The 15935-nt window shown below is 36.3% G+C and overlaps 1 protein-coding gene across 1 annotated transcript in view; it reads left to right on the top strand.

The window, feature by feature from the left end:
* LOC145688015 (uncharacterized) overlaps positions 1 to 15935 on the top strand; it is a 79380-nt gene that overhangs the window by 51013 nt on the left and 12432 nt on the right. Inside the window, exons 14-15 of the mRNA XM_081761684.1 lie at positions 1685 to 1870; positions 13102 to 13285. Coding sequence (XP_081617810.1) covers positions 1685 to 1870; positions 13102 to 13285 — 370 coding nt within the window. The remainder of the gene's footprint in view (positions 1 to 1684; positions 1871 to 13101; positions 13286 to 15935) is intronic.

Genomic DNA, 15935 nt, shown 5'->3' with positions numbered 1-15935 from the left:
ACAGTTTAACATGAGATCCGAATCCGGGACCATATACATAGAAAGCAAGCACAATAGTTATGACAGATCCTCATATAAAATCACTACAATACAAATGCCAGGAAGATTACCATTTCTAATTATATCTTATTTTATGCACCATAATTTCTCTAATAGGTAATGGAGACTAGCTTCGTAGCGAAAACTTGCTCAGAACAATGCGCATAGAATAGTTTTAACCATTCACTTATTCTTGGGAGAAAACTAATCGTAAAAATTGAACTAACTCTCTCTTTAATATTCCCTTTTATCAAAAGTAAAATTTAAAAATTACTAAGTGTACAGGTGGCCAGAAAGTCCCTTTACACCTGCACTTACATCATCTCTACATTAATATTTACATTTTTCTATCCAAGACGTCCGCATGTGCTTGTATGCACCTGGAAGACTTCAACCACACTTACCCGCAGAGCATAATTGTCCACGTAGCACTTCTTCCTGACGTGTAATTTGATAATACTCTACGAGGCATTGTCTTGTGTCGTAAGATCCGGACTTCGAAGCGACCAAGGATAAAGGACTGGTGAATTTAGGGACCCACCTCCTGTCCACCGGCCAGGGAACAGTGCGTTCAGGCGTTCACGGACAGCAAGTGAGAAGTCGGCGGGAGCTCCATCGTCTTGATAAGCAACTATGTTGGTGATGCTCAAATTGTGTAACTGTGGAAGAAGCCAGTCATTCAACATCTTCAGATAAGAAACCTTAAAGAAGTACGAACCAAAAATGTGTTCAGTCATTCCCGCCCAAGTTATGACGTGCAGAGGTTTGTTCTCAATTTCTTGATAAAAATATGGATTTTTCTTTGCCCACATGAAGATGTTTCTAACCCGCGAACTCCGATAAATAGTACATTCATCAGAGAAAAGAAAGCACTTCCAAGCAGGAATGTTAGGGAGGCTTCCAACAAGATGCTGCATTCTTCCTTCCGGTGGTTGAAGTCATCGTCTGTTAGTTCATTGATAGTCATTGGCCGGAATGCATGTAGGCCTAAGTCTTTTCTTTACGTAGAGCTGAATTGGGCTCCTCGCAATTTCAAGTTCTGCAGAACGCTTTGTGGTCGACTTGCAGGGTGAAAGCATCACTAATGCACTAACTTCTGCATACGTTTCCTTTCGGGTTGATGGACGACCAAATGAAGAGCTTCCAGGCGAAAAGCTTTCTTCTCCCACGTGGTCAAAGTCTGACGACCTGGTGGCTTCTTGCCGAACCATTCACGAAACCTATCCATCATCTGCGGCATAGTTTTGTTGTTTTGCTTTCGTTCATGGACTCATATACTTGCCACTAAGCGCTCCTCCAAAGTGAGGTCATTGGTATCTGTCATGGTTATTCACTAAACATGGAAAGACGAGACAATGAACTGGTTAATGTACAGACTTTATTTTTCTTCCTCGGCGAACAGTCATATGACAGTTACACGGAAATAACGTGACAATTCACATAAGGAGCTCTATTGCCATATCAATGATTAGGGTATGAGGTTCGAATCTTAACTATCTTAACATCTTACATTGTTACACATATTTAGTTTGGGTGTAAAGGGACTTTCTGGTCACCTTGTAGTTAAATGCTACCGTTTGAAATGAACTGGAATTTAAGTTTGATGTATTTCGTTGCTGTTTATTTGTATGTTCTATTTTGTTAGAAAATCGGTGAGCTACAGGAGGCTAAAGAGCTGTTAATACAGAAGCAAGTCGAGTTAAACAATAAGCTGCTTTCGAGCCAAGAATCCTTCCAGAACGAAAAGAAGAAATTGTTAGAGGATCTAAAAGTCATGACGGAACAGTTGTCAGACGAACGGAATCAGCGACAGAAGCTTCAGGAGAGCCTGGTATGTTAATATGTTTAGTTTTCCTAAATCAAATATTAATTGGCTGTAGCATATAATTTAACATTTTTCTTGTTTTTTTTTTTTTTTTTGAGTCTTAGGAAGCATTTTCCTGACAAAATTTAAATATAAGCATTGAAATTATCAAAATATTTTTCAGATCCACCCGACCATTGTAAAATGATGATAGTATGCCTATCTTGTGAGTGAAAGGTCCTGGTCAGGTATTCTGACAGATTTTACTTTCTTCCTCTAATTCAGGCTTTTACGTTTCTTTATGGTGTGTCATGAGATGAAAAAGCTAACAAAATTTTCCCTCATATGAGAGATGCAATGGTTTTAGAACAAGTAAAGCAGAGGTTATGAATTTTCATTTATTTGACCGCTATACTGAGCAAGGTAATAGAGTTTGCTTTTCATATGAGTATGTTATCAAATTCTAAACGTGTTTTCTTTAATGACGTTGGGTGGGCCGCGGTGGCTCAATGGTAGAGCGTTCACCTCTGGTGGATGGGGCCCCTGGTTCGATCACAGCTCACGCCAAGTGAACTTTTTTGGAAGACAAACATCGTGTGCGTGGGTTTTCCCGTTTTCTTTCACTTTCTTCATTCCACCATTCCATTTATTTCTCATCCTCACTGTCTCTTTCAGCCAAGGCAGCATAACCGTGGGACGTACAAGTTAGATTTATTTTTTTTTAAAAAAATAATGATGTTGGGTAGTACGAGCGTAAGTCAATTATTATCAGCATTCTCTTTTTATATTTTATCAGAACAGGAGAGAACATTTCGTTGCTTCAGTGTTCAACCTCTGGTTTCACACTGTGTATGGTACAACGATGTACACTCCGCAGCAAAATACCTGCAACATGAGCATGTAAGTTTATTGTGAAACTACGCCTAACAGTCCAGGGAATTAACATAACGTCTAAGTGACACGAATCACGCCAGGAGAAACCTCAGCGTCCTCCCTTGCACACTTATTTTGGAGCAAAATACTTCGTCGTTTCACAAACTTACATGCTCATGTTGAAGGTTTTTTTTGCTGCGGACTGTACAAACTTGAAATATAGTCACAATAAAATGTTTTTGGTTGATCTTGCAGTCATGTATTCATCGCATCTTCGTAAATCTGAAGTGAGTCTGCGACCTTTTAAGGCATTCTTTACTAAACGAACAGATGATAATCTGTCCATGCTAGATCTGGAGTATGTGCACGATACTTGAGAAATTCCAAACCCATGTTGAAGCCTATCAACAGTGTCGACTGCAGTGTGAGGATGTTTGTTGTCATGCAACAAGAACACAGGTTTAGACAAGAGACCTTGGTGTTTATTTTGAATTCCGGGTTTCATCGTACTACGTAACACTTCATTATAACTCGCACTATTAATTGTCGTACCCTTTTGAGATATCGCCCCCAGAAAGCAGAAAGGTGCTAAGCGCCAAAATGCAAGTTTCTCAGGAGGTGAATAAAAACGAATGAAACTAATTAATTTCGATTCTTTCTTTCTTCTAGAATTCAGTTTTCACTGCAGACCTTTCATATTATCTTCTGCCACTATTGTTTCCTTTCTGCACAACATTAAACATGAAATGGGTAGTCAGGATATGCATTTACTTAGAAATCAAGGAAAATCGCACTTAGCACCTTTCTGCTTTCTGGAGGCTAGATGTTCCAATATCGGTCCATTTGCATCCCAGAAAACTGTTAGCATTATTTTTCCTGCTGACCGTTGTGTTTTAAATTACATCGTGACCAGCGAAGAAAGGTTTTGTTTCCATTCCGTGCTTTGGTGTGTCTTTTCTGATTGAAAGTGATGAATCCATGCTTCGTCTCTTAGTAGCATATTGTGGCATTGACAAATAGTTTACTTTCCTGGCATTCGGTTCAGAATCCACCTCGCGTAAATGTTACGAAAACGAAGTGTGTTATAAGTAATCACATGGACAAGACTATGAATAAGTTGCAATTAATTCGCCTTTCCATTGCATAACACTCGTCAGTTGCTGAGAAACATGACAGGTATTCGTCCAATGTTGTAATCTGTAACTGCTGTGCTTCGACGTCTAAGTTCTTCTTCCTCTTATGAGATGCTTGTCTGGTCATTTCTCAACATCTCTACCCATTCATGCACTTCACCTTCGTAAAATATTTTCCCATATTGCACTGAAAGCCTTCAATGAATTTCAACCCGTTGTGCTTATTCCGATCACGAGAAACGGATCACAGCTTTTTGTTCTTTGTTCGTGCCAGAGCCCTGCAAACCTAGGCCCAAAGACGACCCAGAATACCGAGCCGGGCTCTAACCGGCCCGGACCCTAAACGGGCCGCGCGTAACAGGCCTGAGAACAACCAAGTCTGATAAGTCAAGTCAATCCTTCAATATGCAATGGAAAATGAGCAATGTGTCGTTATAACATTGCAATGTCTATTTATCCTTTTCGAATGGGAAAATCGTGTGAAAAGTTACTCAAGATTTGCTTTCTATATCCCTATTCTGTCTGGCTGTTATCTGTGCTTGCTCTGTCCAGCCATGTTTATTATACAATACAGCTCATGGACGTAAAATTCTTGTACTACACTCATTAGTGTGTTACGAGTAATAGAGAAGATAGGTAAAACTGCTACATAGTATGTAGTGCTAATACTACAACTACTACTGCTAATACTACTATTACGATTACGAATACTACTGCTAATTCCATAACTTACACTAAAATACAAATGCTGGGCAAAGCAACATTTTATTATAAAATAATAAATGTGACATTTTCGGATATTCAACATATCCTTCTTCAGACACTTCAGACAGAATTTGATATTGTCTGAAGAAGGATATGTTAGATATCCGAAAACGTCACATTTATTATTTTATAATAAAATGTTGCTTTGCCCAGCATTTGTATTTTAGTGTAAGTTATTGAATATAGTAATGTTAATTCCACTATTGCTGCCACTGCTACTATTATTACTAGTAGTACTACTACTACTACTCATTACTAATATGACAGCGAATACCACTACTGCTATTACTAGTAATACGAAAACAGTACGACTACTAATATTTCTACCACCACCACTACTAATGCCACTACATCTATTAATACTACTACTGCTACTATTACTACTGTAGTTACTAATACACTAACACTACGACTGCTACTACTATTACTACTTCTAGAATTACTATTAATACTACTACTGCTAGTATTACTGCTACTACTATTAACACTATTACTACTACTATTAACACTACTACTACTGGTACTAATATTACTACTACTAAACTACCATAAAAAATACTATCCCTAACACTATTTCTACTATTACTACTATTTTGCGTAACGCTTTTCAATATAACTTTCTCCGAGATGAGCTGCCATCAATAAAAAGCTTTTTGATTGCGTTAGTAAGGTAGTTACACATCTCAAGAAGTCTGGATTGGTAATCGGCTGCCACACACTGTTTTGTGGATTCGCAGGTCGTCGACATCCGGCGGATACTAGAAGAGCAGAAATAAGATCAGCGCTTAGATTGCCTTGATGAATCCTTAATGAAAGAAATTACTGCATTTTTAGATTTCTACGATGCCACCAAAGCACTGGAGGCAAAGAAAACTAACAATGCGGCCTGAGCTGTAGTTATCTTGGTTTGAAAAACTAAACAAACTTTGCAAAGTTAACAGTGAAGTTGATTCCAATGATATGTCGCAACTTAAGTTTCAGGTGGAACAGATTCGCAATGAGAAGGTCGACATTAGTATGGATCATAAAGTGGAGACCTTCAGCCCTTACTACCGTCATCTCCGAGCAATGTCTGTAGATTAAGGATTATCTGTCCACACAGAAGTACGTCGTTTCATTTCGTCAGTCATTTACTGCAGTTAGCTTCTTTGATTCCCTTGCGAAGGGTAGTAGCTCAAGCAGACACGGTTTGGAGACACCTACCAAGAAGAATAAATTAATGGAATGGGAAGATGGACCTTCAATTTCTGGTGAATTGGACGATGAAGTAGACATCTACCTCAACATGCCATCATGTCCAAGATAACTAGATATACTACAATGGTGGAAGCAACAAGAGGAAATATTACCAAAATTGTGCAAATTAGCGCGTCATTATCTGGTCATCCCTGCTTCTAGTGTTTGTACTGAAAGAGCTTTTCGTACTACAGGCAATATAGTTCAGCAATGGAGAAATGCTCTAAAGCCTGAGACTGTTGACTCTATTTCTGTGCTATTCGATTAGTACAAAGACATACAGTAAAACGATGTTCATTCTGCACTATTAGTTTCGTAGGAGAAGTTGTATTTTTATTCTGTTACTAGCAGCGTTCACCCCGCTTCGCTGCGGTCACCCCGGAACGCAATAAACTTTGTTACTTAGATAATTTTTACTTTTTCGCTTTCAAGTGATATGATAAAAACCATAGAAGATTGCAGTAAATGTTAACATTATATCGCCTGTCATTTATGTTAACCCGCCCCGCTTCGCTGCGGTCACCCCGGAACGCAATAAACCTTGTTAATTAGATAATTTTTACTTTTTCGCTTTCAAGTGATATGATAAAAACCATAGTAGATTCCAGTAAATGTTAACATTATATCGCCTGTCATTTATGTTAACCCGCCGAGTCACATGGTATAACGACTCTATAGAAAAGCGTCGTCAACCTGGTCCGTCTGGTAAAATATAAGTTACGAAACGATAATAACTTTTCTTTATGCAAAAAATCAACTCCGATACTCAAAGATTATTAGTCTCACCTTTATTGCTTGATATGTCTTAAATATTCCTTTTAAGACCGTAAAATACATAAATTTACTTGACTAGGTCAACACATAACATGTACATAGCCACAACTATCCCATAATAATCTCTTACATATATTAAAAACATTCTTCTTTTCTGTTAATTTAAAATGAACATTCTACTAAGTATATTACATATTTATGAGCACTTTTTGCCCACGGTACAGGTAAATATTATACAAACTAAAGTATTTCGTTATAGAAAATGTCGCCCGACAGAGGGACTGAATATAAAAGTCATGAGTAGGCTTGGCTTTTATATTCAAGAACCACTGGTCTGATTAGATTAATGTTCGTACATTACATATGTTCTTTATATTTTGATCACACCTCGTATATATCTTCATTATTTTTTTTTGTTAACCCTCATATATATATAAAATATTAGTTATTATCATTCACATAAATACATTTACAATAAATCTTTGATTTCATTAATATTTCTCTTTTATTACATTATTATTTATTCTTTATCATTAAAAACATCGTCGCTTAGAAATATAATTAACGAGGGTGAAACACAAATTATCAAGATTACTAGTTTCGATCATTATTACAAACGATGATGTGACAAATAATATTTATTCTTTTCGGGCGCATTGTATAACAAGTAAGTTAGATGTTGCAATTGTAATGTATACATAGTAGCACTAAGATGTCATAAATAAAGAAGAATTTCATTCAAGGTAGTTATTGAATAATGGATTTTATAGAATGGATCTTATTCTTAACATAATCTTTGACAATTAAACACAAATCAATCTGATATAAAGTAAAATTTTTTTTTTTTTTTTTACCTTTAACTAATTATAAATTGAATTATGATTCTTCACATTAATAAGAAAGAATAAAAATTAGACATAACCTACGTTTGAATAATCAAATGGAAGTAAATAAATTTATTTTACAGAAACAAAAGACACCTTTTTGTTATTAAATAAACACATTTTTCATTATTATTATTATTTTTCATTCTTATTTATTTGATCAAGAATGTTGGGTGCTACTAACTCTTTAACTAGATGCATCTCAAATATTTATGATCATCGTTTTCATTATTAATATTAACACAAACTTTAAAACGAAAATTCACAAGAATCTATAACCAACATGGGTTTAACCTAATTTCGTTAACAGTAATCATGTTACATTCGCACTGGCATATGAATCTAATAAAGTGCATTGTACCGCACAATCGTGGTTAGGTTCTACATTAGGTTGTACCTGTCTTTCATCGTGATTTGAATTTGGATACGAAGTACCATCTCGTGAACAATGATTATGTCTATACATAGGATTGATAGCATCTCTAGGATTTCGACATGTATTTCTATTATTTTTGTGTCTACTTCGGTTGATTAGGTTAGGCGGATTCCTTACATAGCCTTGTCTATTTTGTTCATTTTGATTGCTAGAGTATACTCGTCTTAGGTTCGGTTCATTATTATTCACACTTCGGATATTCAAATTCCGAACAGGGACCAAATGATCTGAATTATTCTTATTTTTACCCATTCCTGATTGTGTTAGATTCATAGCATGGTATTGAGTTTCGTAGCATTGTACAAGCATTAATAAATGACTGAAACTCATACACTGTGTGGAAAATAAGATCTGCTGTAATTTAAATGGAAGCAAATTGCGAATCGATGCAATTATTCTTGATTCCGATTGCAAGGGATTAACAACCTTTAATTCATTATAGACATTTATAACAAACTCTACAATAGATTTGTGCAATCGAGGATTGAAATGTTGATTTCTAAGAGTGGCATCTCTGTTTGCCAGCAAAAAGTCATTTTCGTAATTCGCGATCAATGCCGCTTTAAATTCCTCATATGTACTAATGTGATCACGTATTGCCTTAAACCATAAGGAACAAGGTGGGAATAATACATGGGGTATTAATTTCATGTATTGTGATCGGTCGATAGACATTATATTACATTCGTCTTGGAATTTTTCTAAGAAAGAACTAGCATTTTCATTGCACTTACCACTAAATTTACTCATGGCTTTGATTTCGCTCATCTTGACACTTAGCTTTACCTTTCTTTTCTCACTCCTTGTTCTTGTGGTGTGATTGTTCCGGTCCGTAGCGTGCTGTGTCATGATACCATTTATATTTCGTTCATCAGTGATCTTCGGACAATTTTCCTCTAATATAATATCCTCCTCAGATTCCGGCGAAGGCGTATTTATATCCGGTGATCGGGGAAACTCGAAGCGATCACTGCCCAGATTATTGCGATAAATATTATCTCTAGCCTGTAACGTTTTAATTTCTTCCTGCATAGTAGCCAACTGGATCTTTTGATGTTTAACGGAAGATTCGATTAACGTTAAATCCTTTTTTACAGCACAGATTTCATGATTTTGATGATCGTGCTTTTCTTGACACTCATCGGCTAACCTTTTTAACTTCTCTTCAAACTGCGAGGATATGTCGTTCATCACCTGGACGATTGTTTGTTTCGTATCGTCTGATTTCAGTTCTATCCGTTCTATTCGTTTACTTAATTCTTCATACTGCTTGCTAGCTTCGTTAAATTTCAGTTCTATCTTCTTTTCCATGGTCTGGTTAGCTTCATAGAACTTCTGTTCCATGGTCTGGTTAGCTTCATAGAACTTCTGTTCCATGTTTGTGTTAGATTCATTGAGCTTCTGTTCCATGGTTTGTTTTATCTCAGTCGTCATTTGCATAATTTGTCGCTGCACAGCTAACAAAAGTCGATCCTCAGATGACAAACTTGGTGTTGCACTAATTTCACCTGGATTACTGGTATTAGATTCCTGTTGCACTATTTCACTATCCATTTTTCGTTTGATGACCTTACCGCTTCGTAATACGGTTAAGTTTGTATTCATAAATGGTAATATCCAAGTAAATTCAGCCCTACTTTCCTTCTTCGGGAACTGAATTTTCAAAAGATCCCGGGTTCCGTAAACCAAATTTTTATAACGACTCTATAGAAAAGCGTCGTCAACCTGGTCCGTCTGGTAAAATATAAGTTACGAAACGATAATAACTTTTCTTTATGCAAAAAATCAACTCCGATACTCAAAGATTATTAGTCTCACCTTTATTGCTTGATATGTCTTAAATATTCCTTTTAAGACCGTAAAATACATAAATTTACTTGACTAGGTCAACACATAACATGTACATAGCCACAACTATCCCATAATAATCTCTTACATATATTAAAAACATTCTTCTTTTCTGTTAATTTAAAATGAACATTCTACTAAGTATATTACATATTTATGAGCACTTTTTGCCCACGGTACAGGTAAATATTATACAAACTAAAGTATTTCGTTATAATGGTCATGCGGGTTGCATATAAATACGTTTATTTTTACCTATGATGAACTAATAACAAAGGATTTGTACGTATGGACACTTGAATGGTCAATTATCTCAAGACACTGGTAATTAAAAATTAAAGTGATATGATAAAAACCATCTAGGGTCCAAATCCTAATAACCCCCCAAAAATGAAAGAAATTGGTTCAGCCGTATTAGCGTGATGAGTTCACAAAGGATTTGTGCGTTCTCTTTTATATATATAGATTATCAACTATCCCTTCTATTATATGTGACTAGCAGCGTTCACCCCGCTTCGCTGCGGTCACCCCGGAACGCAATAAACTTTGTTACTTAGATAATTTTTACTTTTTCGCTTTCAAATTGCAGTAAATGTTAACATTATAGCGCCTGTCATTTATGTTAACCCGCCGAGTCACATGGTCATGCGGGTTGCATATAAATACGTTTATTTTTACCTATGATGAACTAATAACAAAGGATTTGTACGTATGGACACTTGAATGGTCAATTATCTCAAGACACTGGTAATTAAAAATTAAAGTGATATGATAAAAACCATCTAGGGTCCAAATCCTAATAACCCCCCAAAAATGAAAGAAATTGGTTCAGCCGTATTAGCGTGATGAGTTCACAAAGGATTTGTGCGTTCTCTTTTATATATATAGATGTTAAGAGGCAGTTCCATTAGCTGCTATATATACATTTATCCCTCAGTTGACGTTTCTAGTATATTTCGTTCAACAGTGTTGTGTTGAGTTTTTTTTATTTACTTCCTCACATTCCGCCATAGAGCTCTTTTACTTGTTATATTTGTCATTGTGTTACAACCGTTCCAGGAACTCCTAATCGACCCTGGCGTCTTGGTGATTTATTTGATCATTTTATTTTGTTATATTTGTAGTATCATACTATAAACAATACAGGGACATGTAACACCATTTGGTATCTGCCTTGCTAATTGAACATTACTACAAATTGCGCTGATCTTATGAACACGCCAGTTTACGGTTCCGGCCTCCATGGTCTAACGGCAGCGTACCAAATTCTACTTAGTAGGTCAAGAATTTGACTTTATTATACGTTCTTTAGGTAACTAGAGCTCAGTTCGTATGGATGATTATGGGATGAATTGGTGGAATGAAAACAGTGGGAGGAAACGGGACCAACTCGAAAACTATCACGCACACGGTGTTTGTCCACCACAAAGCTTAGCATAGCACAAGCACATAGCACAAGCAGGGATCGTTCCGACGACCTCTAGCACCAGATATGAGTGCTTTACCTACTTAGCCACTGTTGCTCCTCATAGATCAAGCATCGGGCCACATTCTACGCAGACCGGCCATAATAACTAACATTTCTCCGATTTTTCTGTCTTTAGAAGGTAAATTGTGTACCACCAGACATGTCAACTCTGACACGAAGTGGTAGCAGTTGTAGTAGTATTAATAGTGGTCGTAATAATAATAATAATAATAATAATAGCAGTAGTAATAATAGTAGAAGTAGTAGTAGTAGTACAGTACTTGACAGTCTTGAATAAAGAGTCAGTTTCCCAAACACATTACGATTAACATAGGCTGACAGTTTCCGATCCGTCTTTTACAGTGTCCGGGTCGAATCAGGCCGGCCCGGCTCGGCGCGGGAATACATGTGCCCGGTTCGGCCCTATAGCATCTGTGTCCAACCCGGAATGTGCGCGGCCCGGTTCAAGCCCGGTTCAGTTTGATATACTTGAAACGGGCAGGGCCGGGCCGTGCAGGGCTCTTGTTCGTACAAATGGAAAGTGGTACAGTCATGTTGATATCACTTGAAATAACAAAATAATAAGCATGAATAATGGAACCTAATCATAAAAGATGCACACAAATATTAATTCTCTCACCTTGCATAGGTATAAAAGCACTAGCAAAAGTGCGAATAATTGATTTTTCCTTGTAGATCTAAAGGAAATATTCTTACTACTTAAAGTTGGTGTTGGTTGAAGGATATTTTAAATATTGCTTTGTTCATTAGCCTTGAAGAGAAGCACATTTTCACTGAAATTATTTTTCGCAATAATACTACTTAAGGGTTTGTGGTAAACACTTCTAAGAAGTATCGGTAAGACCAATTTAAATTACTCAGTGTGGTGCATTTAGAAAAGTAGTCACTTTGAAAAAGGTTTGTTTTATATATATATATATATATATATCGCACACCCGGTGGAAGTGTGTTACAAGTCAAAACTACACATTTATGGGAACATGACTTTTAAAGTTTGTTATCCTATCAAAATCGCTCCCTGGAATACTGGTATTTCTGCCATCTAGGGCTTAATTTTTTAGTTACGTTTGTGCGAAAATACCAGCAGGTAGAGCTCGCTTCTCTCTCTCTATTCTCTTTTAAGCAATGATAATTCAAAATGTCCATTTTTTGAGTTGTAACACTCTTCCACCGGGTGTGCGATTTATAGTTTCGCAAATTTGGGTGTGTTGATTTCTTTGATTGAGCCTTTTGTTTTGAGTTTTATTCCACATTTTTTTTTAAACCCTTTCGAGGACATAGAATATGTTTTATAGAAACCTTAGGAAAAATTTAGTGCGTACTTGTGAAAAAGCGAGCTTCTTAACTTGCCAGGCATGATTCAAGTATGGCAAGTGTGAAATATTTCCTATACCAATTTCTTACGTGTGGGGTTTTGGAAAAGTGCTCTTGGCATTGGTGCTTTGCGTTAAAGGTTTTCAAAAATTTACGTTTAACTTTTGTACAATAGCAGTGGCATCCCTCCCATCCATAAGTGAAGTCTGTATAGCTATTTAATGTAAGTTAATAGTAAATCTGAGGCAGAAGCGGGTGGATTGCTGTACATGGGTGCTAACGAAAATTCATGCTTACATTTTCATATAGACGACTAGAAAGTTTTGGGTGCATTATTTCGTAGAAGTCCATAGCTCACCAACGTGGTCAATAAAGATTAATATAATATGTGCGAAATATAAAAGTGGTAGAAGCTTGATAAATAGGATTAGTAATGTTTATTATTATTACTGTTTTCATTATTGTAGTTATTAAAGTATCGTATTTACTCGTGTTCCTTTTAATAGGCATCTGAGGAGGGAGTGCGGCAGTCTTTGGAGAGTGAAGTGGTGCAGTGGCAAATGAGATACGATATGGAAGTGAATAGATTAACAGAAAGCGTAAACGTTGTTAAGACTGATTTAGAAGCCAAATCCAAACAAATAGAGGAACTACAGTTGAAAGTAGATGACATAAGTGGTGAAAAATTAGGTACTTCTCTTTCTACTGTAAATCATGTGCATCCAATTCTAATAATTGAGGAGTTAGCTCCAATAAGAGTACACACCGTTACGTATATGTCTTTCTTATGGAGAACCCCTTAAGGGTATCGCCACATTATTCTGTGCTATTCTGTGTAAAATCTGAAATATTTTAATTTTCGTGTGTGCTAGTTCTCTTTTGTTCGATCAAATGAATATTAAAGCTTAGGATCTCGTACATGCATCTTTTTTTTTTTTTTTTTTTTTTTTTTAATATTAATGTTGTATTAAATACTTAAAAGATGAGTACCACTAGTTTAGAAACATCATTAAATGTTATCATACTTGGTGGAAAGATACCTGTAAACGAAAGTGAATAGAAGGGCGGAGTAAAAAGAGAAAAGCAGAAATAAAACCTGACCACAGGTTTAGGTCTGGCAGTTGATTGTTGCAAATACATTTTCATGAGTCAAAGAAAGTTTGAAACAGACCTGGAAAAGCGTGACAAAGAAACAGTTGTGTACTTTATACTGGAGCGTGTATGAACTCCAACAAAGAAGTTAAAGATTGCAGGCTTGCATACCAAGTGAGTCTCTTAACAAACTACAGTGAACCCGTTGAAAAACAAACAGAATAGAAACCTATTATTCAGTGAAACCTCTGAATAACGGACACCAATGGGACATGAATTTTTGTCCGTTATTGAGAGGTGTCCGTTACAGAGAGGATACAGAAATTTAATTTCTCACAACGGTAATTGTATGCAGTAATATGCAGTAAATACATTATATATGAGCGTAAATACGTAAAATTCAATACGAAAACACAGGAGAAACTCATTTCTGTTAAACGATATTGTTGCTGAGGGATGTGTTAATATATTCATGTACTGCGAACGATACCATAAGTAAAAGAAAAATTTTGCTTTTCCAAAAAAGTAAGAGAGAAAACATTGTTCGTTAAAAATGTTATTGTAAAACAAACAGTGTTTGCTTTGTTATCTATGAAATTGTCGGGAAAGATGCAAGGCCCAGAGGAAAAAGGACCAAATATATTAGGGAAGGGAAGATCTTTCGCATAGAATTCTTGGCCATACGACTGACCTGCATGAATATTATTGCTTATTGAAGGTTTTCGAGGATTTCCACCAGAAAGCAATTCATTGCGGGCAGAAAAAAGAAAAAAAAAGTTCAGCTTGAAGCTGTTCTGTTTGATGGTCTAGACTCATGATAGATACACTTGCGGGGAAAAGACTTTTCTGTCCACTGTAAGATATCGCAGAACCGAGAATAATTCCTGTCCGTTATGAAGAGGTTATTGAAACGGTTTTTTTTTTTGGGGGGGGGGAGGACTATCCGCGTCCGTATCTGAGAGTGTCCGTAAAAGGGAGGGTTTTGTTCCGTAAGAGAACATATATTTTTGCCGGGCCAAAAAAATCTGTCCGTATTATAGAGGTGTCCATTATGGAAGGTTTCACTGTATTTAGTGTTACAGAGTAAAAGTAAATATTTCCGAGTCAAATGTATGTCAGAAATTCATTTTAAGGTTATTTAAAGTCAGCATGAAGAGGTTTCTAGTCATTCAAAACAAGATCCTGCCCACGATAGTTTTGAAGACAAGAGGGGAACCGCATGAATAGACTGAGCAAACTGAACATCATGATCTTATTATATTCCACGTGCAATAAATATCTCACAATCTATATATATAAAAGAGAACGTACAAATCCTTTGTTAGCTCATCACGCTAATACGGCTGAACCAATTTCTTTCATTTTTGGGGGGTTATTAAGATTTGGACCCTAGATGGTTTTTATCATATCACTTTAATTTTTAATTACCAGTGTCTTGAGATAATTGACCATTCAAGTGTCCATAACGTAGAAATCCTTTGTTAGTTCATCATAGCTAAATCTAACCGTATTTATATGCAACCCACATGACCGTGTCACTCGGCGGGTTAACATAAATGACAGGCGATATAATGTTAACATTTACTGCAATCTTCTATGGTTTTTATCATATCACTTGAAAGCGAAAAAGTAAAAATTATCTAACAAGGGACATCACCCAATTGTCCGGCTCCGATTTCAATGAAAGTTTTCTAGCTGATAGAGGACATATATGTATTATTTGTGATGACAGAAATTTTTGCCATCGTGCATGTTTTCTATTTTTTATAATTTTTAAGAGTTGAGATGTGGTTATTAGAGATTACTGCAGAAGTCCCTTACTAACCTTTGTAAACGTAGCGTTAATGAAAGAATAACCATGTAGATACATATAAGGCCTAGGGGGAAGTTGTATGGTAGGTATGACCTTGATGGCAGCCATCTTGAAATCCGCCATTTTGAATTAAGGTCAAGTTTTTTAAATGAGAATGGGGTAATATGATACATAATTTCGGGCTAGAATTTAATTAGGAAGACAATGGTGAAGCTAGTTTTGAGATACACCTATTTGGGGAAAAGTCACAGGCATTTAATTGTTCACTTACTACGTGCGTAAGTCCCTTACCTCCGCTTCTAACCCTCGTATTAATGATAATAAGTGGATAAACGCTTCGGTAATACATATTATGCCTAGAGGGAAATGATACGGTAAGGGTATCCTCTAATGTGCACCAAACGTCCATTATTCGATCTTTCAAATTGGCAACAC

Source organism: Thermobia domestica, chromosome 6 (genome assembly GCF_964235325.1).
Source record: "Thermobia domestica chromosome 6, izTheDome1.hap1.1, whole genome shotgun sequence".
NCBI lineage: Eukaryota > Metazoa > Arthropoda > Insecta > Zygentoma > Lepismatidae > Thermobia > Thermobia domestica.
This window is presented reverse-complemented; position numbering and strand designations above follow the sequence as displayed.